At 40.9% G+C, this 23063-nt stretch overlaps 1 protein-coding gene and 4 non-coding genes across 14 annotated transcripts in view; 3 read left to right on the forward strand and 2 right to left on the reverse strand.

The window, feature by feature from the left end:
- Positions 1-3428: 3428 nt before the first annotated feature.
- trnai-uau (transfer RNA isoleucine (anticodon UAU)) lies at positions 3429-3522 on the reverse strand. The gene is made up of 2 exons: positions 3485-3522; positions 3429-3464 (listed from the first exon to the last, which is right to left on the reverse strand). It is a non-coding gene; the product is annotated as a tRNA-Ile (tRNA).
- Positions 3523-4264: 742 nt separating this feature from the next.
- On the forward strand, positions 4265-4358 carry trnai-uau (transfer RNA isoleucine (anticodon UAU)). Its single transcript has 2 exons — positions 4265-4302; positions 4323-4358. It is a non-coding gene; the product is annotated as a tRNA-Ile (tRNA).
- A 753-nt stretch (positions 4359-5111) lies between these two features.
- The window catches only part of rhbdf1b (rhomboid 5 homolog 1b (Drosophila)), a 62384-nt gene continuing 44432 nt past the window's right edge, over positions 5112-23063 (reverse strand). For 6 of the 10 annotated variants that reach the window (XM_084740061.1, XM_084740063.1, XM_084740062.1 and 3 more), the window contains 16 exons: positions 15971-16199; positions 14515-14721; positions 13064-13186; positions 11929-12071; positions 11561-11809; positions 11368-11479; positions 11173-11247; positions 10196-10357; positions 9864-9964; positions 9715-9778; positions 9175-9269; positions 8122-8197; positions 7651-7751; positions 6771-6924; positions 6312-6535; positions 5112-6207 (listed from right to left, as the gene is read on the reverse strand). In XM_084740061.1, the coding sequence (XP_084596187.1) occupies positions 6012-6207; positions 6312-6535; positions 6771-6924; positions 7651-7751; positions 8122-8197; positions 9175-9269; positions 9715-9778; positions 9864-9964; positions 10196-10357; positions 11173-11247; positions 11368-11479; positions 11561-11809; positions 11929-12071; positions 13064-13186; positions 14515-14721; positions 15971-16199 (2311 nt within the window). In that variant the 3' untranslated portion in view covers positions 5112-6011. Of the gene's footprint in view, positions 6208-6311; positions 6536-6770; positions 6925-7650; positions 7752-8121; positions 8198-9174; positions 9270-9714; positions 9779-9863; positions 9965-10195; positions 10358-11172; positions 11248-11367; positions 11480-11560; positions 11810-11928; positions 12072-13063; positions 13187-14514; positions 14722-15970; positions 16200-20209; positions 20828-23063 lie in introns of those variants that run through there. The other 4 variants (XM_084740068.1, XM_084740067.1, XM_084740064.1 and 1 more) reach the window with 4 other exon arrangements.
- trnai-uau (transfer RNA isoleucine (anticodon UAU)) lies at positions 7884-7977 on the forward strand. Its single transcript has 2 exons — positions 7884-7921; positions 7942-7977. It is a non-coding gene; the product is annotated as a tRNA-Ile (tRNA).
- trnat-agu (transfer RNA threonine (anticodon AGU)) lies at positions 14872-14945 on the forward strand. Its single transcript has one exon. It is a non-coding gene; the product is annotated as a tRNA-Thr (tRNA).

The raw sequence follows: 23063 nt of genomic DNA on the forward strand, positions 1-23063 counted from the left end.
TCATATTGCTCATGCTGTTTATATTTTCTCCTGTTTATACTGATCCTATTGTTTATATTTCCTTGTATCTATTTGTTGTTCATATTGTGTATATTTCCCTGTATTTATGTTGTTTAAATTGTTTAGAAATTGTTCATATTGTTTAGATTTCCTCTTTTTTTTATATTCTTCATATGGTGTGTATCTCTTCTTGTTTACGTTGCTTGTTTACTTATTTGAAATTTATTACTTTTTTTATTGGTGCTTCTTTCTATTTTTGCTTTGCTGCTGTAATACTGCAGATTTCCCATTGTGGGATTACTAAAGGATTATCTCACTTTATTTAATCTGAAATGATGTGATGTGTGCAAGGGGTCACTCGAAGTGATGAACCTACAGAGAATTATCACCAGGCTCGTCTCAGCTCTACCAAGCTTACAAACTGTTTTGGTTCAATCTCACTGCTGCTGTAGAATTGTTTTAAGCCAAACGATGCTGTTGTTAATTTAAAAACCCCACTGACATAGCTGACATAGTTAGCATCTAGCTGGTTAGCATGGTGGAGCCTTCAGCAGCTGACGAGACGGATATTTCCTTTGGGAGTTTGGGTTGTGACTAAAAACAGAATGAAATTGCTTAGAGTTGCTATCGTTGCTAAGCTAAAAACAGCTGGATGTAACTGTATGCTAACAAGTTTGTCATTTTAATTAAAGTAAGCTGCAGCAGGCAGCTGTTTTTGATTAAAAAAAAAAAAAAAAACATTACAAAAAACCCCCACTGTACAGTACCTACTCAACACCAAACAGCTAACAAACATAGTTAGCGACTGGCTGGTGTACATGTTGGAGCATTTAGCCGCTAGCGAGCCAGATATTTCCTCTGGGAGTTGGTTGAGACCAAAACAGAGTAAGTATTGGATGGAATAATGATTCTAAATTAAAGCTAAAATTGCTATTTATTGTTATACTGTTACCTGCTGGATGTGTCAACAGGCAACCAGATGTTAACAAGTCAATTAGGTAATAATACAAAAGACAAAAAGTACAAAAGACAGTTTGTTGACATTGTGAAGGAACCTGGGATCATGGGTTTTGCTGTCTTCACTTTTGAACAACCACTATAGCTGATGAAAATCTGACGTGACTAATGGACGAGGGAATATTAAAGTTTTATTCACAGTAGTTGTAGTTAGATTGGCTGACTTCCTTACTCTCGGATGAATCTGAAAACACGGGACAGGAACTAGCAACTAGCTAGCAACAGCAAGCAGGACACCCACCCTTGCCTTTAATAAATTACTGAGTTCTTGGGGTTTGAGCATTTTTGGTAACATTTGGGACAATGTAAGCGGACAACTTAAAATATGTAACACAATTTTAACATTTTTAGAAATTTTAATGCAGAAATATAGCTTAAGAGTGCAATATGGGATTTTCAGACAGTAGCACGTTAGCTTAGCTTATCATAAAGGCTGGAAACGAAGCAAGCCAGCTAGCCTAGCTCTGTCCAAATGTAGCCTACCAATCCACCTATCAACATCTCTAAAGTTCACTTATTACATGTGATGCCAGTTGTGTTTAATTTGTCCATAAACAGACATATAAATACAGAAGTCCTTGTGCTAAGCTAAGCTAACTTAATACACTACAGACACGAGTGTGGTATTTGTCCTCTGATCGAACTCTTGTATTGTGTCTCCTTTTTATTTGTCACCTTGGCCAATAAAATGTCAGCAGTATTGGCTCTACCTTCTTCATAAAAAAGGTCACTGCAAAAAGTTGAACAGAGATTCCCCCTCTGTCCTCAAATAACCTGATGACCAAAATGTCAACTGGTTTGACAATCAATAACAGTGGCTAGCCGTGGCAAAGGTCTCCATCACTCTCTATTTCTGTGTAGAGAAAGAAAAGGAAACACATTGCTGCAGTCATAAGAAGTTAGTTCTTGAAACCTAAAGCAGAATTTATACTTACTGTACTAAAAAACGTTTTGAGTGTGTGACCTGTGACCTGCTGGTGCAGGAGAGATTGTTGCAAAATTAGAATCAATTCAAGGCTGCAGTGAGTCAAAGAAAAGAAGTTGTACTTTTGTACTTTGTATGCAGAGCAGAGTCTTCTGTTTGTGCTCTCAGAGCTCCTCTCTAACATAAGTACACTCTTATTTAGACTCAATTACAGACAAGACTTAATGAATGCTAGAACAATCACGTGCATGTGTGTCTGTGTGTGTGTGTGCACGCACACTTAAAGAGAAAGGGATGAAGGGACAGAGCAACGCACAGGGAGCGCCAGTAAGAGTTCTGCACGCTAATAAACCTTCTGCTCGAATTAATGGCATTCAAATCCCAAAGAACAACACAGCAATGTTGCAGTAATTCCAGCTTTATGCCCCCAGCTGCAGTCATGTTCTTACTCAGTTCACCCTGGAAGTTTCTGGGCTTGGGTTGCCATCTACTGGGCGATTACAAAACAAAACAAATCTTGCTTTTCTCGTTTCTAAGTTTGCGCTGAATCCTCAGGTAATTCACAGGGGCAGATTGACTGTTCAGTAATGTATGGAAGAAACAGCAGTTTTGTTTCTTTATGTTACTTTATGTTTCTAACATCCAACAGGAGCAGCTGCAGCTGTGAGTTCTTTGTATGAAATGAATAACTGACTTTTCAAATTGAGAAAATGTAAAAGGAAATCAGTTGTTTGTGATGTTGGTCAGCTGCACTGCAGTAGCACAGTTAAAATTGTGCTGAACTTTAAGTTATAATAAATGGTTTATTTTCCCAGTTGCTACAGCAGAATAAGTATAATTTTAGAGATGAACAAAGAAGAAAGAAAAGTTTGCAGCCATTGCTCTCTATTTTGGTTGAAAAAGCCTACTTGACTTTAGATTTCTGGTGCATCATCAGTCTACTGTACAGACCCAAAATAAGGCCTAATTAGGCAATAAGTGAGAATATCTGAGGATGTGAAACATGGACTTTTGTCCATTTATCAAGCTTTTTCCAGTCTAAAAGGTTTTTACAATGGAATTATATGAACAAAAACATCCTGTTTTTACACACTTTTAAAACCTCATGCATTGTATTTAGTTGTGTGAAAACTTTTTCCCCAATAAATTGCATTTTTCTTTCCAAAAATGTACAAAAAAAAAATCTGCCCAAAGATTGTTTGACCAATACAGCACATCAGTACTGTTGCAGCTGTTTTGGTAAAGGTGACTCTCTGTAAAGTCTAATAAAAAATGAAATGGTAGAGAAAGGTGTTGCCAGTAATACTAATTAAAGATCTGTTCCTTTCAGGTCAAACAGAGTCTGGGTGCTGCTTTTGAGCATTGTCACAAAGGACAGACATTCACACCTTTACTTTAATCAAGGCAGCTGCTGCTTGCATGCAGGTTTGTCTTCTTGTGATCAGTTATCAGAGGGTTATTTTTCCTTGCCATAGTAAAACTCCACTGCTCCAGGTGAGGCTCGAACTCACAACCTCGGCATCACTCTGCAGGTTACTGTCTTATAAGTACCGCGCGCTGACCGATTGCGCCACTGGAGCTTGGTCTTGTGTTTTTCACTATCTTGATTAACCACACACAGCTGAAGGGAAACAAAGCTTCAGTCATTCTTTTTCACTGACAAACCACTGATTAGCACGACAACAGTGTTATTCATGAGGGCTACTGTAAATGTGTTGGAAAGGTTTCACTCAGACCTAAACTTCTTGCCAGTTCAGCAGTTCCCAAGATTTCCATGCAAGACTTCCAAGTGATTTACCAGTTTATTACTTATTTTTACACTTAAAGGGAAAATTCAGCACTTTCCATGTGGATGTCCAGTCAGTGTTTATCAGTCAACTAAAGCAATAAATTCCTCAGTGTGTGCTATATTACCAGAGAAAACTTCTTTTGCTGTAAAATCTGTTGTTCTTCCTGAACCCCAGTGATGTCACAGTCTCCACCTCTGGGTAGCCAGGAACCGTGCTACTATTTTGGCACCCAGTGCTATGTTTTGGTCAATAAAGTAATAGCTATAGGGTAGAGTGGTAATAACAAGGCAACATGGATATGGGTGTCAGACGCTTGCGTGCAATGCATCCTGGTACATGAAGACACTGATGACGCTGCTCCACCAACAGGAGAACTCAGTTTTACTGATAAATATAGCACTTACCGAGGAATTTCTTGCTTCAGTCGACTACATTTGCCATTAAAATTGACTAGACATCCCTTTCCCTTTAAAACAGTTCCTGTTTAAGTCACAATTTGTGTCACAATTTTCAAGAAGGTTCAGCAGAGCAGGCTCCAGTGGCGCAATCGGTCAGCGCGCGGTACTTATAAGACAGTAACCTGCAGAGTGATGCCGAGGTTGTGAGTTCGAGCCTCACCTGGAGCAGCAGAGTTTTAAATGCTGACGACTGACAACATGCAACAGCTGTCATGATTAAAGAAAAGCTCTTTGTGTGCTAATGTTGCATTCCAGACAACTCAGAACTTGAAGATTTCTGACCTCCAACCAGGAAACAGTTCAACAGAATGTCGCTCAAGGTCATACTTGTGAACTTGGGGCAAATCCATCCACCTCAGCTTCAGGAAGAAGCAGCTGTTTGACATCAGCACCCGCGGTAGCCTAAAATAAAACCTACTGACATACAGTAAAACCTCAGACAAACCTTGTGTGTTGTTTTTCCTCCTCTGTGTTGTTCATGTAAAGAAAGAAGATGCCCTGCTGGGGGCTTAACCTCTAAAAGAAAGTCATCGGCTATGTTTTTTGCTTACTTTTGGCATTTCATTCGGGAAATTCCGACCTCTGACTGTTTACTATTATCTCGATGACTGAACAACTTTGAGCTCTGTTTGAAGGTCTTTTGATTTTCTTTTGGAAGTCTCACGTGGAAATCTCTGCAAATGCCGAACTTCCAAGTAGAGTAGAGTCTGACTTATATATCAGTCAACCAATATTATCAACCTGATATCGTCTATCACTGCTATCTTTACAGGCAGAATTATGTTCCTGTTTGTTAATTCATGTTTATTATGTACCCATTTTTATATTTATAATTAGGTAAAAGTGAACTGTTTCACTGCCCTGATATCATTCTGGAAAATAATGATTATTATTACATATTAACAGACATAAAAACTGACACTGAGTCATTTTGTTTTTATTGTCAGGTAGCTAAAACGCCACCACTTTGAATAAAAAAAACACAAACTCACCTAAATAACAGCTATTCACAATGGAGCAGATTAACATACAAGTGCTTTCTGTACTGATGTGACACAGGGTGAATATAAAACAATCCATTTGTGATTGAAGTGCTTTAAAGGCTGTGGTAAAAAACAAAACAAAAAAAAAACAAAAACAAAATGGCAATCCAGCCACCAAATACTGAAGTAAAAACTTATTTTACATGAGTTTATCTGAATGTGTGAAGCAGTTTCTACAGAGTTTAAGGACCCAAAACATCAGAAACTGCTGACACACACTTATACATGGCACAAAAAGACATCATGTTTGTGCTGTTGTGCGTCAATAAGGCACATTTACGCATTTTAGAGTCTCATTTCATTTCTTGGCGAGTTTTAACTCTAAGGACATCCAGTAAATGGACAGAACAGTTTGGACATCAGTAAAAAAAGTACAAAACAAGAATCCATTGCAGCTGTCTCAGGTTGAGCTGTTCGTTTTGGCCACTGAGGGGTGCTGTTAGGTCTGTTTTACCGCAGAGGAGTGGCGTCTCTGTGACTGTGTCCTCCTGTGTGACTGGTCATTGATTAGCCCAGCTAGAGATCAGTCACACATATATCAATCATTGGTTCTTTTCAGTCGACTTTGCAAATTGTGAATGTTTTTAATCAAACGCCTGAAGGCTTTCGTGCACAGCTTCTGTTGTACCTTTAAATACACTAAAAAAAAATAGGTCCAAATCTCGAAATACTGCTCCAGGTGAAATGGTCTCGTTCAGTCACAATGTTCAACTTCAACATCCAGAATTTAGAAATGTTGTGACCAGTCCGGCGTCAGAAACTGTCCAGCTGACATCGTTCAGAGGAGGTGTGCGTTCAGGTCGTACTTCTCGCAGAACTTGTCCGTGATGGGGATGCAGGTGAGGTACTCGCACCAGTCGCACTTCACGGGGTAGACGTAGAAGAGGACGGCCAGGGCGGAGACAAGACCCAGGAAGACCATCAGGAAGACGCAGATCTGGACCCTCTTTCGGTACATGTCGGAACGGCCGAAGCTGAGGAGGAAAAACCTGCGTTATTCATTTTCTAATGGAGTTAAAAGCCTCTCAGTAGATGCTTTTGTACAAAAGACTAAAAACATCCCTGTCTCTACGCCTACCTGATGTATGGCAGGAAGGCGAAGGACAGGAAGAATCCTGACACAAAACCGCAGATGTGGGCAAAGTTGTCGATCCAAGGAAGAAAACCGAAGGAGAAGAAGAAGACCGAGATGGCGAGCAGCTTGGCGAAAGCCCGCCACGGTCGCTCGAGGATCTGCCAGCTCTGAAAGAGCTCCACAAACAGACAGGCCAGGATGCCGAACTGACTGCCGGCAGGACCCACCTGAGAGGAAATAGAGGGAACATGTCAGACAGAAGAGATGCTGAAAATAATGAGGCTCATGATGGCTGATGTAGGAGTTAAATGTGGAGCAGGGCAGTGAGATCCGATCACAAGTGGTCGCTCAAAACGCATCTGGAGACGCGCTGAGAGCTGTCCACTTGTAATCGGATCACTCGGGGCTCATATTAACACCGGGTCTGAACAGCAACGCCTTTGGGATTTTTAGTCATTGCACCTCGGCTCTGTAGGGCAGGAAGATGGACGAGGCCAAGTTGCCTGTGATGCCGCTCAGCATGTAGATGATGGAGATTCTGAGCCAGCCGGCCAGTTTCTCCAGGTCCCTCAGCACCGTCATCTGGAAAAACACTGACACCAGGCAGTGCAGGATCCTACACACACGCACACACACACACACACACACATGGCACTTCATTTTAACACTGACTCTTATTACTTAATTACTTTTCACCATCATGATCATGATCATGTGCAATATTATCTTCATTAGCTGGTGCAATATTACTTTTTTATTACTTGCCAATATTACTTTCAATACAAACATTACTTCCACGGCCAAGTACAAGTTTGATATTTTAGTTTATTTTTGCTTACTTCTTGTGTTATTCTATTATGTACAGTTGTTGTGCATTTACTCTACTTTATATTCTATATTCACTATATATTTAATACTGTAATAAAGTTCTATCTTGTCTTGTCTTACAGGGGCAGCAATAAGGAAGGGTTCTATAGTTTCTGTGATAATCATAGTTGGAATCATGTAATTGAGAATTTAAAGATTTCATAGGGTCTTACATTAAGTCAGTGCTTAAAGCTGACTTGGGATTTGAAAATTTTAAAAAATATGTCCCCTGAATATAAAATGTCCCAATTCTTAGGCCCAGTGAGGGGTCAACATAGGTTTGGTGTGCCACTGGGCCTGTGAAGCACTGGGGGAAACCCTGTCTTGTCTCATCTTAAATCTCCCAGATACAATATTCTGTTTAACTCATCTACGATATAGGCAGGTAAAACGGTTCTATCGCCATATAAAATAAAATCTCTCTTGGTGCTGCTTTAAAGACCGAGGCCTCTGTTGAGATAAAGAGTCAGCACACCCAGCATGAAGAAAAAGGGACAGCCAGAGTCTGGAGAACTGGTCTGGGATCTCCGGGTTGAGGAAAGGCAGCAAACCACACACGTCGTCCATGCAGGCCACCTGGAAGAGAGAGAAAACAGTCAGGACTGAGAGTTTCATCAGTCAGCCTGACGATCCACTGCCACCCTGTGGAGGAAAGTGAGACTGCTGAATCCAGTCCAAAGTCCTTTCAATTCACAGTCGACTGCAGAGGCTCCAGTGGCGCAATCGGTCAGCGCGCGGTACTTATAAGACAGTGACCTGCAGAGCAATGCCGAGGTTGTGAGTTCGAGCCTCACCTGGAGCAGCAATGTTTTAAAGTCAGATGTCTGAGTGCATCATCAGTATCTATAGCAACTGTTGTACAGTGTTTGTGAATGGAAAGCAACAGTCAGGTTGATGTGAGGAGAGGAAAAGCTTATAAATACAGAAAAGAGTCTGTTCGTCCCACCTGTGAGCAGAGAGTAGCCTCCTCGTGGAAGTAGCCGTGCATGAAGTTACAGTACTCTCTGGAAGTGATTTCACATCTGCAACATGAAAAACAGCCTCATTAGCTTCATCAGCAACGGCTCACGGACAGAAATACAAATATTTCAGGATTTTAAAGTCCAGATTAAACAGCATTTCCGGAGTATCTAGCTTCTGCTATGTATAGTGTTGGGAGGAATTTGATTTAAATGTTGAGAAGTGGGCGTGTCTGCGTCTGTGCCGCTAAGTTGAAGACTGATTGATGTGTGGATGTCATGACATCATTTGCTGACATTTGTTGGTTAGCTAATATAAGCACACTTCATATTTTGTTTTACGGGAAGAAAAACATGAGTGGAATTTGAAGTAAAAATGCAAAGGCATGTATTGGTAAATAATAAGACTGGGGGTGTGATCTAAAAGGGATGGAAAAGAATTTTTTAATTTCATCTCGACTTTCAAAACAACCAAACAAACAAATAAGCTAACAAACAAACAAAAAATGCATACATCATTTGCTAGTTTTTAATTAACCTGATAAAAATATCCAGTATATTCAGCCTGGTTACATGAAAACAGCAGTGTAATCCTGCAGTCTTCTCTCAAACAAAATATTTAACATTTAAACATGACAACAGTCAAATTTAAAGATGATTAATACGAGCACATGTGCAGCAGCTTTAACACTAAATAGACCATTTTCATCGTAGCCATATTGATATGAAATCGTAAGGTAAACACAGATGTTACCAGTGATACTATTCAAGGTCCTGTTCCATTTAGTGTAGCAGAGTCTTTCCAGACAGACAACATGCACAATAGCAGCACCCTGACTCTGTTTGACCTGAATGGAACCAGACCTCAATTAGTATCATTAATAACACTTTTGTTTACACTGTTATTTCATGGCAAAATGGCTGCATTGAAACAGGTCTGTTACTGGTAACACTGCTCTACCTAAGCCCTAGTCTTTATATATCAGGCCAGTCAAACCCGACTCCTGACTCGTGAGGCGTTCGCTGACACCCGTCCTCACCGTCCTTTGGTTCCGATGCAGCAGGGCCGGCCTGTGATGGTGCAGTCTATGTGGGGGAGGTTGGTGTGATTCCCAGAGTTGTACCTTGTACAAACCTACAGACCAGAGCCAGACGGAAAGGTGTTTGTAGAAGAAAGCGCTGCATTCAGATGACTGAGCCGCACCTAAAGTAATGAACTCATTTAATTATTATAAATGCAGAAAGTGAGAGAAGGGGAATTCTCCTTTTTAGCCACTCCCTTTGTGCCCTACAGCACATTCATGATCCTGCAGTGCAGTTTTCAACAGCTATCATTCAGACTACGTTAATATATGTGCCACATAGTTGAGCAATCTGACTGAAAAAGGTCCAACAATGCCGCACTCGTCCCGCTCAGTCGGCCTCTTGATACATTAATTCACTTAGAATTACAGCTGAGCTCATAATCACAGATTCTACAATAACACCTCAGTACACCTGCTGGTAGTTGTAGTTATCTAACAGTTTATACAAAATCCTGAGCCTGAGCATTCGAACTGTTAACATGTCAATGTACTCACTGGCCACTTGGTGATGTCATCAGGCCACTCGTGAGGTGAAACGGAGGCCGGCTCCAGACAAATTCTGCAAAATCAAGAGCAAAAGTAAAACGACTAAGAACGACAACTGAAGGGCAATAATCAAACAGAGGGAGGATGACTTCTGTCACCTGGGGTCCTGATGGCAGACTGCACCATGCTGGCGTAGTGTACCATTCAGAGAGGGAGCACTGGGATGCTGAGGCCACTTCACCCACACTGCCAGTGTACTCTGCAGTAGACAACACACACACACACACACACACACACACACACACACACACACACACACACACACACACACACACACACACACACAGAGGGAACAAGAGATCATTGTTATTCTGTATTTATTTTATTTGTGCAACTAAATGTGCTCTATATGACATTTCTACACAACATATCTCCGTTAAATCAATCTTTGACATGTTATCTGATACAGAACGAACTATAAACGACTGACCGAACACTCCTCCTGCAGCGTCTGCAGGCAGCCGGATCGATCGTTCCTCACGCAGCAGCCGGACTCTCTCTCCCTCGCCCTCTTCTCCTGGATCAGTTTGTGGATCTCCTCGTCTTGACGCATGCACGGGGAAAACTTGGCTCCCAGGTGAATCAGCGCCTCCTGCAGGACAGTGTCATTACAGCTTGGTGAGGTTGTGGACCTGACCAGTAGTTCCCAACCTTTCTCAAAACCTTTCTAAAACCTGTCATGGTCTGTATGGATGGATTATTAATTAAATAAGAAAATAAGTAAATAGTGATACAAACCATCTCTCCATTACTTTTAGCTATTTCATCCATTGCTATTAATCTAGAAAGCTATATTAACAGTTTATTAGCTAAGTAATAATTAACTGTTATCCATTACTTTTAGCTAATTTTTTTCAAATGTCTATCAAATACTTTTAATTGCTTTAACTAATAATTATTTCTGTTTGTTTCAACTTCTTAACACATTACTTAGGGGTAGCTATCTACTTTTTATGCATCTGTTTTACGCTCAACTGTTATCTATTTTAGCTAGCGTTATCTATTTCAACCATTTATTCAATACTTTTTATTACTTTTACTATTAACTACTTTTAATTATCAATTTCAGCAATTTAACTGAACTACATAACTTTCTTTTTTTAGCTGTTAATTTCAATGATTAATCCGTTATTTATAGCTAACGCTAACGGTTTTATCTACTTTGATCCTTCTCGCTGGCTATTTCAAACATTTATCTATTTTAGCTAGCACTGACTATTTCAATACATTCATTACTTTTACTAATTAATGCTTAAAATTACAGGGGTTCACTACCCTTATTTGGGAATCACAGCTTTATAGAACTAGAGCTCTACACTGGATACACTGGAGCTTTTTCCATTTTCACTACAACACTTAAAAGTTCAATCATAAATAGAAAATGGTCGATGAAACACAGATACTTACTGAGCTTGGACCCACCCAGAAGTTTTGTTGTTGCACAAACTTAACATTTTCATAAACTCCCTTGTTCCTCAACACCTCAAGAGAAAAAAGAAAGGAGTCGTAATACTGATGTGCTCAGTCATACAAAGGAATTCAGCACAAATTTGCAGAGGACATACCGGTCCAATCATAATAAACACTGTGAAATATACTCACAGAGTCGACAGTTTCATGCTGTGAGAAGCCCACGGGAGCGATGCCGTAGATGGTGACAGCCAGAATAGTGATGAGCAAATGGACAAATGTGATCCAGTAGGTAAAAAAAGGCCTGGGGAGGACAGAGGGACAATTTCAGGCTCTATTTGCTTCAGTTTCAGGGCAGTCATCTCACAAGGAAAGCAGCTGTTACCTGTGGTCATCCATGTCCTCGATCTGCCTTTTGACAAAGCTGTCGATGCGTTTGCGGTACGTCCTGTTTGTGAGACGGCCGACCATGCCGAGCCCGTACGGCCTCTTCTCTCTGGCAAACAGCTTCTTAACGGGAACCACGATCCTTTGTCCCCGCTGGCTGTTGACACTCACCACCTCCTGTTTCAGACGCACCTTAGGTTGGACCACAGAGCCGTCTTTTGCCTTCCGCCATCCTCGCTCTAAAGGCCTGGATTGAGGAGGAGGGCGATGAAGAAAGCATTGTGAATCAACGTGTCCTCATTACCCTGCAGCATGCCAGAGGTTCATCCGTGCATATAAATAATACTGTAAGAAATATTAGCTTACAGCATGAGGTGACTCCTCTCCAGTTCATTCTTGTCCAGCGCACTTCCTGTGAGCTCGCTCTCGTCCAGCTGTTTGAGGGCAGCCTCCGATGGTGTCTCAAACACTTCATCAGCATAGCTGGACAACTCATCCTGCAGGCCGTCCTACAAAGAACACAACTAAGTAAGTAGGGGTTCCAGGCTGAGTGCACAAGGGGTCCTGACACGGAGCCAGAGCCCTAAAAATACAGTATGTAGAGTGAAATCTTGGACCAGAAGAAAGTGCTTTGAATCCATACATCACACAACTGATTGGATCACTTTTTTTTTTTACTTTGCTTTGCCCAGAGCTGAAGAAAGAAAACCATTCAATCAAGCTGCCAGTCAAATTCAGCTTATTACATTTATAAGTCATTTGTTCATAGCTGCACTTTTACAAGCTTTCCTGACAGAAATAAGCACATAAAAGAAAAATGTCTTGACTGGTTTTCCAGAAGAAACTTGGAAGAACGATTGGTTTGACTGCAGGCGGTGGGCAGTGCTGTGCTCGTTCAGTTCACACAGATTCCAATGAACCAGTTCAGTTTTTATTAACAACTATTTTGATAGTCGATTAAACTGTTTGAGTCATTTTTTTTTTAAGAAAAGCTTTTGAAATGTGAATATTTTCTCGTTTCTTTACTCCTTTATGATGGTAAACTGAATATGTTTGGGTTGTGGACAAAACAAGACACTTGAAGACGTGATCTTGGGCTTTAGGAAACACTGATCAACAATTTTCATAATTTTCTGATATTTTATAAACCAATCAAGTAAGCAATTAATCAAGAAAATAGATAAATTGACTAGGAAAATAATTGTTAGTTGCAGCTCTAATTAACAACAATTTAACAACTGTTTACTCTACAACAGACATGAACCCCAACATACTGTTGAAATTTTCAGCTGGGAACTTGGAAATTGCAACATGAGCATGTTTGAACATGCTCAAGTTTAATGAATGGCATGCTTTTATGCACAACATATGCAGGACATAACGAATAGCTGCTCACTGAGATATTTAGCGAAGAGCATTTTGAATTTTATTTTTGTCAGTTTAAGTTAAAGTAAATGAATGTTTATCCTGGCAGTGTGTGTTAAGCGTGTCCACTGCTCACTCTGGTGAAGAAGGAAGTGTCCAGTTCATCAGGGAAGTCCACAGTGTCATCTTCAAAGAAACTAGGAGGCATGAAACTCCGTCTGCGACGTCGCCCCGTGGTGCTTTCGCCTAACGTCCGGCCCTGACAAACAATCACACACAAACATCATTATGATCGTCAACAGCCATATCAGACAAAAGGTCGGCGCTATTTTCTGAACCAAATCATGCCAATAATGGAACTAAAGCAATTTCAAGAATTGTTTGATCAATTTTCACAGTGTTTTAATGCTTATTGGCCTCTGCTCACACCACTGGTATTGCAGAAGTACAGTTTATCCTGGGCCTGACAGTTTATCTGGAGGAATCCCCCGACTGTGCTTGTGCCTCCCTAATGATTTCGTCTGATGGTTACGTAGCAGCACTGACCTCAGTGTGTCAGTGGATTAGCTCTGCACTTCTGGAATATTCCGACTGCAATCCAGCAGATAGCTGAGCATTCGCTGTGTATTATCACAGACCATCTGCTGCTGAACCTCCCCCAGTGACCCCCGCCCCTACCCACACTCTGATACTCTCACTGAGCATCCATTCATCCCTTCATGTGTGTGCGAGTCTGCGGCCAGTCGGCCACAGAGAGACTCATCTGTGTGCTACTGTAAGATACTTCAGCCGAGTTTAATCCGCCATAAGACAAGCTGATCTCGTGTTTTATATAATATGTCCACACAGACGCACAAGTACAGAGATAAACTCAAATAAAACCCATCCATTCATACGTGTAGGAGACAGGGATACATCAGAATACACTGTAAAAAAGGAAAAAAAATAAAGGAATGGACTAGAAAACTTTTTTGAGTTTGCTAATTTGTTGTATCAACATAGATTAAGAAGTTCACTTAAATTTCTATATTATGTTTGTCACACTTTACATTACTGTTAAAATGAGATAAGTTAAGCAAGAATACAGCTTCCAGTCCATCAAATGTAATAATTTAAGTTGTCTTATCTTAAGTAGCCTTCATGAGCAGATCAGAATAGTAAAGTAGAGTTCGACAAACTCAAGACGGCACTTTGAGTGAACGTCTTAACCTAAGTTGACACAACACGTTGGGCCTTAGTTAAGTAATCTCAAAAAGGCTCTGACTGACTGGTTTATTTTTTTAAGTTCTTTCAACTTTTCTCTTTTTTTTTTACAGTGTGTAAAGGATGTAGTTTTCTGGAAATCTCTTCACAAAAATATAGCATAATTTATTGCTCTTTGTTTGAACTGTAACCATTTAATAGTCTTAGTGGGGCACAGTTACACCTGCTCCTGATGAACATTCACAAAGACAAGTCGTCTCAACAGCAGCAGGCAGAAGCTCTGAAGTTTGAAGCACACATTTTGCAAAGCACAGGATATCTGGCGACTGAACAAAAAAGAAATTCAAACTGACATCTACTGTATGAACAAAAAAAATTAAACACCTTCATCAACGCTGCTGCGGCTTTGAGACTCATGACTGCGACAGACTCCCGTTTGCGTCGTCGGGGCAACCGGTTGAGGGCGGAGCGGGAGCTGGAAAAGGAGCAGAGGGAGGCGGTGCCGGGCGTGATGGGAGTTTGCGGGACACTCAAGCCGTCTACCTCCTCCGCCATGCGAAAGGCACGACCCCGGGCCAGGGGGTCTACGATCTGCACACACACACACAGACACAGACACGCACGCACACACAGAGTACTCTGTTGGTTCACCACAGCTTTTTTTTCATACTCAAACCACAGACAACAGTAAACACACAGCAACAGGACACAGAGGAAGGATGCACATGGAAGCAAACATGTGGCGCTGTGGCTTAGTTGGTTAAAGCGCCTGTCTAGTAAACAGGAGATCCTGGGTTCAAATCCCAGCAGTGCCTTTTCTACAATTCAGAGCACTTGAACATTGTGGACCAAGGAAAGGTAAATGAATATGAAGTGTCCTCCACTCACTACCTCCACCAACTAACTTCTATCAACACTACGTTATGTATCGGCCATATACAGCTGCGCCCAGTTTGGAGAAGCAGAGGGGAGTACTGCGGTTGAAACGTATGACAGCATGTCCTGTCCACCTAAGAAAAGGCCCAACTAAAAAGAAACTTAAAGTGTGAGTGTATACTATATTTAGAATATTTTCAGTGGTCTCACCTTGCTGCCAGACACCTTGCAAGTAAATTTACCTTGCAGAACATGGGAGCTGCTGGTGCTCCTCTGCTGCCTTGATTTATTAGTTTGGTTGAATTCACCAAATCACATAACACAACAAAAATAAACTGCCATCTCGTGTAGGTAATACAAAGGATAAGTGCCTCATACAGTCCCACTTTAAATAATGTGAACTAGCCCTTTAAGTACAGAGCTCCAATAGCCAAATGAATGCGATTGTACAGAAGCAGCAGTAGCTCAGTCTGTAGTGACTCGGCTTCAGAGCTGGGGGGTGGCTGGTTCAAGTCCAGCATGGACCAGACTGCGCTGAGTATGGATGGATAGGTGGCACTTCCATGCAGACTACATGACAGTCTGCAGGTTCTGATATCTCAAACACTAACACATATATTCTGTTTATTTGTGTGTAAAATAACAGAGGGAAAATTGATTGAGGGATTAATAATCTTCTTCTAAACTAAGGCTAGGTTGACTGGATCTAAGCAAAAGAAAGTTTATATCATATTGTGCTGATAATAGTTATCACCAAAGTGGACTGGTGAGAGTGTTTTGAGTTCATGTATGAGTTTGCTTCATGTATTCGTCTTCAAAAACCAATCACAAGAACCCTAGTTAGGCAAGATGACAAAGCAAAGAGGAAAAGCAAGCTAATGCGAAAAGAGTGAAAGAGAAAGTGTGATGGAGGAAAAGTGAACATCTCCTCCACCCGTCTAACGTGCCCCGGGCGCTGGCCTACCCTCTGCATGCCATAGTGGTGGTGACTGGGGTGGTGGGGTGGGAGGTAGAGGGGAGGAGGGGTCTCAGTGCTGGCTAGGGAGAGGTTGTCCTGGCTGTGCAGCTCCATCTCCCGCATCACCTGTGCCTTTAGACCCCCGTACAGATGGCTGCAGTGCTGCAGGCTCTTCCTCCTCCATCGCTGGGTGCTGTCGCTGTCTTTGCTCACACCAAACCAGTCCGCCGTACCCCTGAAGAGAGGACGCACTGTTAGTAACTGAGTCAAAACATGAAAAGTGCAAGGCAGACAGGCATTTAGGGCAGACAAGGCAGTCAACACATAGTCAGAACTCTCAGTAAAAGTTATTTTCGGTCATATTATCATTTTGTTCAAAGACCACGAATGTCATAGTAGGACGTGGGACTTTAGAATGACAATTACTTAAAATAAAGATATTCATAACTTATAATTTTGAATTTGTGTACAAGACTATCACTGTTTCCTGACTAGAAGTGATGCAAACAAGTGAACAGGTGAACATCAGACCACGCTGGTTCTACTTAGGCTTAACCCCCAATCTATTTTCATTGGTCAAAATCAACGCTGACATCCTTGACGTTTCTGTTCCCCCTGCAGCTAACAGTCAACATGGACAGTGAGAGACTAACTTAGCATGCTAACATGCTAATTAGCACAAAACACAAAGCACAACTGAAGCTGATATCATTAGTTGCCAGGGGCCCTTTTGTACAATTTAGGTCGATATTTAAGACTAAAAACAGGATGTGAAAGTTACTCTGTTCTATTTTATTCTGTCTCTTTTTGTATTTTAGCTTTCAGAAAATCCAGACCCGCAGTGAGTGTTCTTTGACAGATTGAGCCGTACGTCCCTCCTGATTAGCAGAACAATATGCTGATTAGTTGACAGACTGCAGCTGGTTGTTTGGGATTAGTTGAAGGGTTTCTTGGTTCATTTGTGGATTGCTCTCTTGTTTGGACTGATGAAGAGAACGATACATGTAAAAAGATGCAGAGCATATGTTTATAGTTGAGCATAATTAATGAAAACATCATTTAAAATTACAACAAGACAGAAAGTTGAGACTGAAGAAGTAAGATACAGGGCATGTAGGGAGAATGATTAAATATATTGGCTGCAACACAAAGACAATGCATCAAATTAGATTTATTTCAATCGCACAAATCAGTTTAAACTTTACTCTGGATGAAGGTTAAGTGATTGGATAATGGAAAATCAAGATGAAATATGGGTCGGCATCTGACGCAGTACACTTTGAGGACAATGATCAGGCCGCAGCAGGTCAGTGTACTAAATGAAGGTCTGTTGTGCAACATGTCGACATATCAGACTAAGAAGTTCTCATAAATTCAGCTCCCATCTAGCATTTGTCTCTCTCCTCTATCTTTATCTTCCTCTATGCGTGTGTTCAGCTTAGAGAGGCTGGAAGAAAAACACTGTCTTGATCCTTACACGACCCACTGCCCTCTGCTCTGTCAGCAGCAAAGAAGCAGATGTTGTCCCATAGTCCTGCAGCCGATGACCTGACTTGCCTCTGCGTGTTTCTCGTTTAAATTCAATAAATGTGCATTCGGTGTGCGCATCCAGGTCCCCTTTTTTTTCCCCCCATGAAGCGGTGCCTGCGTGCCAGGCTGCGTGATCAGGAGGGGGAGGCCACTCCGGGGGAGACTGTTTGGAGAGCAGAACGCTCAGTAATAAACACTCGAGCCTCATCATCAAGAAAGACGCCAGCTGGGGAAGCCTTTTAAGGCTGCACAGGGGCAGGGAGGGGGGTGGCGCGGCGCTGATTGTTGTCCCTCCAGAGAGGAATGTCTTAGAAAGAAGACAGGTTTGGTTTGAGGCCGGGCCTCTCTGAGCAGGAGGTGTAAACACAGAGCGAGTTGGAGGAGGAGAAGGGGTCAAAATAACTGAATGATAACTTCATTAAATATGGATAACAATCAAGATCAACATAACATCCGCTGCAAACACTCGCCCACATTGTGAATCAAGGCCCGTTTCGAGATAGACGACATTTGTTTGTGCGTGTTTGTTTAGATAAGCAGGTATTTGTCTGCGTGCGCGCCTGCACCAACAGGCACGCAGGTCACATTCGCCCACACAAAACCACAAATAAAATATTTCATGACTGGGTGACGACAAAACAAATCCATCACCCATCGCAGATTAAAGCCACGTTAAGCCACATGAATTAGCTTTCATATCCTCGAGGTAAGGCTGGTACACATGAAGCAGCAATCTACGGCGGCATAATTACAGGCTTCGACAGCATTCATCTCATGAGGAGAAAATGTACAAACTAAACACATGCTATGGCTGAACAAACAGAGAACAGAGAAGATAAACATAAACCCGATAAAAGGTGTTGAGTTTTCTGATTGGATAAATCCACAAACAAAGAAGGTTTTAGTGTTACTTCACTCAGAGAAAACTAAGATTAACAGACATTATTACAGCAGCTATGTTGACATTAACTAGTAAGGTAAACATGGGTGTTACTAATGATACTAATTAAGTGTAGCAGAGCCTTTCCAATGAGTCAACCTGCAGGACAGCAGCACCCTGACTCTGCTTGATCTGAGTGGAAAGAAAAAAGTAAAAAGAAAAAGTAGTGTCATAGGTAACACCTCTGTTTTCTATTTCATGTCAAAATGGCTGCTGTAGACACGAAACACTGTTTCGCACTCGCACAGAAGTTTTTTGGAAGAATAAATTTCCAAATTAAAAGTAATTAAATGAAATATTGTCCAGTGGTGACTGAAACTGTACGTATCGGTTCAAAAGTGAAAAAGTCAAACGTGAACTTTGAGTTAGTGGTGGAAGGCAATTAACTTCATTAATTCAAGTATTATACTGAAATAGAAATGTGATGTAATTTATGCTTCTTTATGCTTCTACTCCCAATTAATTCAGGGGCAAAGAGGCAACTTCTACTTCACAGGAGGAGTTCATTTGCAAAAAATTATCTCTGGTTTATTTGTCTAAATGATGCTTTTAATTTGTGCACTCCAGGGGATATCAATGGCGCTGGGTTTCTTTATTAAGATATTCCAAATTTCTTTTTACTCAATCAAACGAGTTTATATTTATTAATTTTAAGAACTGCTTTTATCTGGTCTTGCAAATTAACTCTTCATGTCTAACAGCTTTAGTTTCTAGGTGCTATGCAGTCTCAGACATTACACACACACACAAAACAATGAATGCACAATGTGTGTTTTACATTACTGATGTTGGCAAAGCAGCGAAGCTATAAAAATTATGTTTATGACAGACCTCAGTTAAGTTCAGTCTTTATTGTCCTGAATGAAATATGATCATGTTCAGTGACTTTCTACACCGTGTGGGGAAAAAACATTTTGTGTGATTTATTTTCCTTTTGCCGTGGTATCAAAAGAGGTACTGAGTATGTGTAAGTACTTTCACTTTTGATACTTTAATGACATTTTGCTGCTAACGATATTAGTAACATGTACCTTTAGTTGGGTAAAATTTGTTTTTTTTTTTTACTTTTAGAGTACTGTGGCATTGTTACTTTTCATTGAAGGAATAGTTTTATAATTTCAATTCTGGGTCACGCCGTCTCTGCAGGTTTCAACAAGTTAAATTTAAGACTTTAAGATCATTTTAATAACATTATTAAAGCAATTTAATACCTATGTCACAACAATACTTGCAAAACAGTACAAGCACAGTTTGCATTACAAACACAAGCACTATTAGGTCTACGCTGGTTCTGTAAAACACATCAAACACATCAAAACACACATAAAACTGAGACTGAAGCTAATGCAACTTGACAAAAGCAATGTTCAGAAAGTACACTTCATAATTTAATCAGTTTCTAGACCTCAAAATTGTATTGAGACTTTTTAAAGACCTGCAGAAACCCTGTTATCCACTTTCTTGCTGCGGGTTAAATGAAATATGACACTCAAATACAAGAGTGAAATCAATCTTCTCATCTAACTCTTAAATAGCAAGCAAGCATATTCCAAAAATGTCAAACTATTCCTTTAAGTACGTGGATACGACGAGATATCCGTCTCAGCTAAATTATTTTGTATTTAAGTTTCAGAATTCAACTTTAAACCCTCCACAATAAATCAAAAACAAGTGCTTTACTAAACATTTCCATCCACTGGACACAGAGGCTCGAGCTGACTCAGATCAACAGTATCTTCAGCTCTTGTCCGTTGAAAAGCCCAGCACACACTCACCTGTCCAGAGAGCTCCAGGAGGGGTTCAGGGTCTGGGTCATACCTGAGGGGGGCAGGGATTGTGGAGCCTCACAGCCTCCATCACCAGCATCACTAACATACTGTCCCCGCTTACCCCCTGACCAGAACTAAACCCTGATCCGCTGGACGCAAACAGATCCTCCGCAGATCACGCATACAGAGTTCCATAAGGGGATTTCCTGATATCCAGGCCAGCGGTACCTTGTAACACAGGCTGTTATGCAAGGAGAGAATGATCACCACATGTCCAGGCTCTGTGTAACGTCCCTGTCAGCTCCTGGTTAATCGAAGGTTAGAGCCGGATTTGATCTCCTTTGTCTGTCTGCTGGGAATCTGATCTCTACAATGAGATGTGAAGACGTCCACAGAGAACCTCCAGTCTTCCACCAGCTGGACTCAGTCAATGAGGCTCTTAAATTTTCTGACCTTGTGTCTCCAGCACACAACACCAGTTTCCATTTGACTGTGTATGTGTGAGAGAGTGTGTGAGTGTGTCAGGAGGAGCTGGCCGGCCTCCCAGTATCCCTCCTCTGGAGTTCGAGTAAAAGGATGTGACCTACTGGGAAGAGAAGACAGCAGCTCTGGTCCTTGTCAAACTGAATACCCCTCCCCACCCCCCCACCCCGAATTCAGAGCTCCAGCGATCCCTATCAATGAGTTCTCTTCTCTGTCTTCTCTCTGTCTCTCTGCGTAGTTTTGCAGCAGAGTGTGTAAACACCAGTTCTCTCTCTGACACACCAGTGCTCCACAGGAAATGGTAGATTAGAAGGAGGGAGAGATGGGACATCATACACATTAGGAGGGAGGAGAGACTTGAGGGAGGGCACTGGGACATGCCTGGACATGACACACACACACACACACACACACACACACACACACACACACTCATACACAGGTTTAGCTTGAGCCCCACCTTGCTTTGCAGCATATATTCGTGCCAGCAGTTAAAAGAAGTCCAATTGAGCGTGTGAAGTTCAGTGTAAACACCTCATTATGAGCTTCAGTGTCACTGAGGTAAATTATTAGCTGTGCCCTGATCTGTCAGAATTAACGGCTCCTAAAAATGAAAAATGGCTCTTAGGCTGGGTTGGACCCGCAAATATTAATTTTTAAACCTGATTAAATCATGGTTTGACTTTAAATTATGTTGCATCAAAGTTTTAAACTTGTTTAAAATCCAGAGAGAGATTACATTTCAGCCTCTCTTCTTTAAACCCCAGCTTAGTTTTACTCCAAACTAAGCTCCTAAGATTAAATTTAATCTGTTGCACCACAACTTAAACTCCACTTTAAAATGTGATCCAACTTTAAACTTGCACTTACAGGTTTTACAGTGGTTACCTTATTGGGAAAAATAACCAAGTTCCTTGAAGAAAGTTAAGAACTCAATTAAGTTTTACAATGTAGCAAACAAACATTTTGTTTACTTTTTCACTAGCAAACAAACAATGTAGCATTTTGTTAACCTTTTAGCTAGCTAACAACAGTATTACTTAAAAAAACTTAACAGCTAGCAAATAATTTTACATTTTGTTAACTTTTTAGCTAGCTAGCAAACAATGCAGCATTTTTCTAACCTCTTAGTTATCTAGCAAACAATATAATGTTTTTGTTTTTGTTTTTTGTTTTTGTTTTGTTTTTTACTTTTGAGCAAGCTAGCCAACAATGTAACATTTTGTTAAGGAATACAGACCAGCCAAAGCTACTATGAGGTCCCAACAGCACTTGAATTTATTATTCATTCATTCATTCATTCAGTCTTTCATTCATTCATTATGTGTAAGTATTTAAAGAACAAACAGGACTGAATGTGTAACTCAGCAGCGTTCTGACCCGCCGTGCTTGCTTTCCCTTTTACACAGATGCAGATCCAGTTATGTTAAAACTTTGTTACTACCTCCATGGGCAGATCAGAAGCGGAACAAAACTAACTCCCCCCAGTTCTGCCTCTGTAGATTTTACACAGATGGTGAGCTGGAATAAATGTGTAATATTCCCACCTTGAACAGGCTGTGTAAAAGGGGCTTCAGATTAAACTAATCTTTGTTGGTGCGACCTGCTCATAAAGAGCTTCTTATTTGTTGTCCTGCAGATCAACAAACATCAGAAAAACCTCACAGTTACCTTACAAACCACAAGTTTGCAGCAAATCACACGCTGACACACACTTTGTTTGAAGAGTAAAGATTTATCCTGTATTTATGTTCTCTTCTGAAGAGGAGGCACCTCAGCTAACCTCCAACAAGTCATGTACACACACACATAAACTTCCTCCCAATCCTATTAATTCTCTCATAAACATCAAAAGCATTATTTCTGTTTCTCTCTCACATACACCTACAAGGCTAGTAAACCTCAACCTGATAAAGTTAAGACATTAAGACACTCCTTTGAAGGTTGCATCTCAAGGTTTTACTTTTGGCTCTGTGTTCAAACATTTACATTCAATTTGGCTCTTTGATGTGGCCCACATGCTGTGTGAGGCACATAGATGGACTCTATGAGTAATTGTATTATTTTGTCTGCCTCGAACCATGTGGACCTGTAAGCCACCTGGACTGATACTGACACACCATGTGTGTGAGAGCTTAATGTGCTGCCTTCATGTGTCAGACACTGTTCAAAGCATCACATCTGTGGCACAAAGAGAATACAGAGGGCTATAAAGGACTTTTGTATAAAACTCAATACAATACAGACATCAAGGGGGAAAAGTGTGTATGTACAGAATGTTTTGCTTTTATTCACTTTTCCTCAACCTGTCTTGTGTATCACTAGAAGCTCCCTTTTATTCTTCATTGCCTTTAGTCTTATGAAGAAATTAAAAGTA

Source organism: Lutjanus erythropterus, chromosome 17 (genome assembly GCF_056507025.1).
Source record: "Lutjanus erythropterus isolate fLutEry1 chromosome 17, fLutEry1.hap2, whole genome shotgun sequence".
NCBI classification, from domain to species: domain Eukaryota; kingdom Metazoa; phylum Chordata; class Actinopteri; order Lutjaniformes; family Lutjanidae; genus Lutjanus; species Lutjanus erythropterus.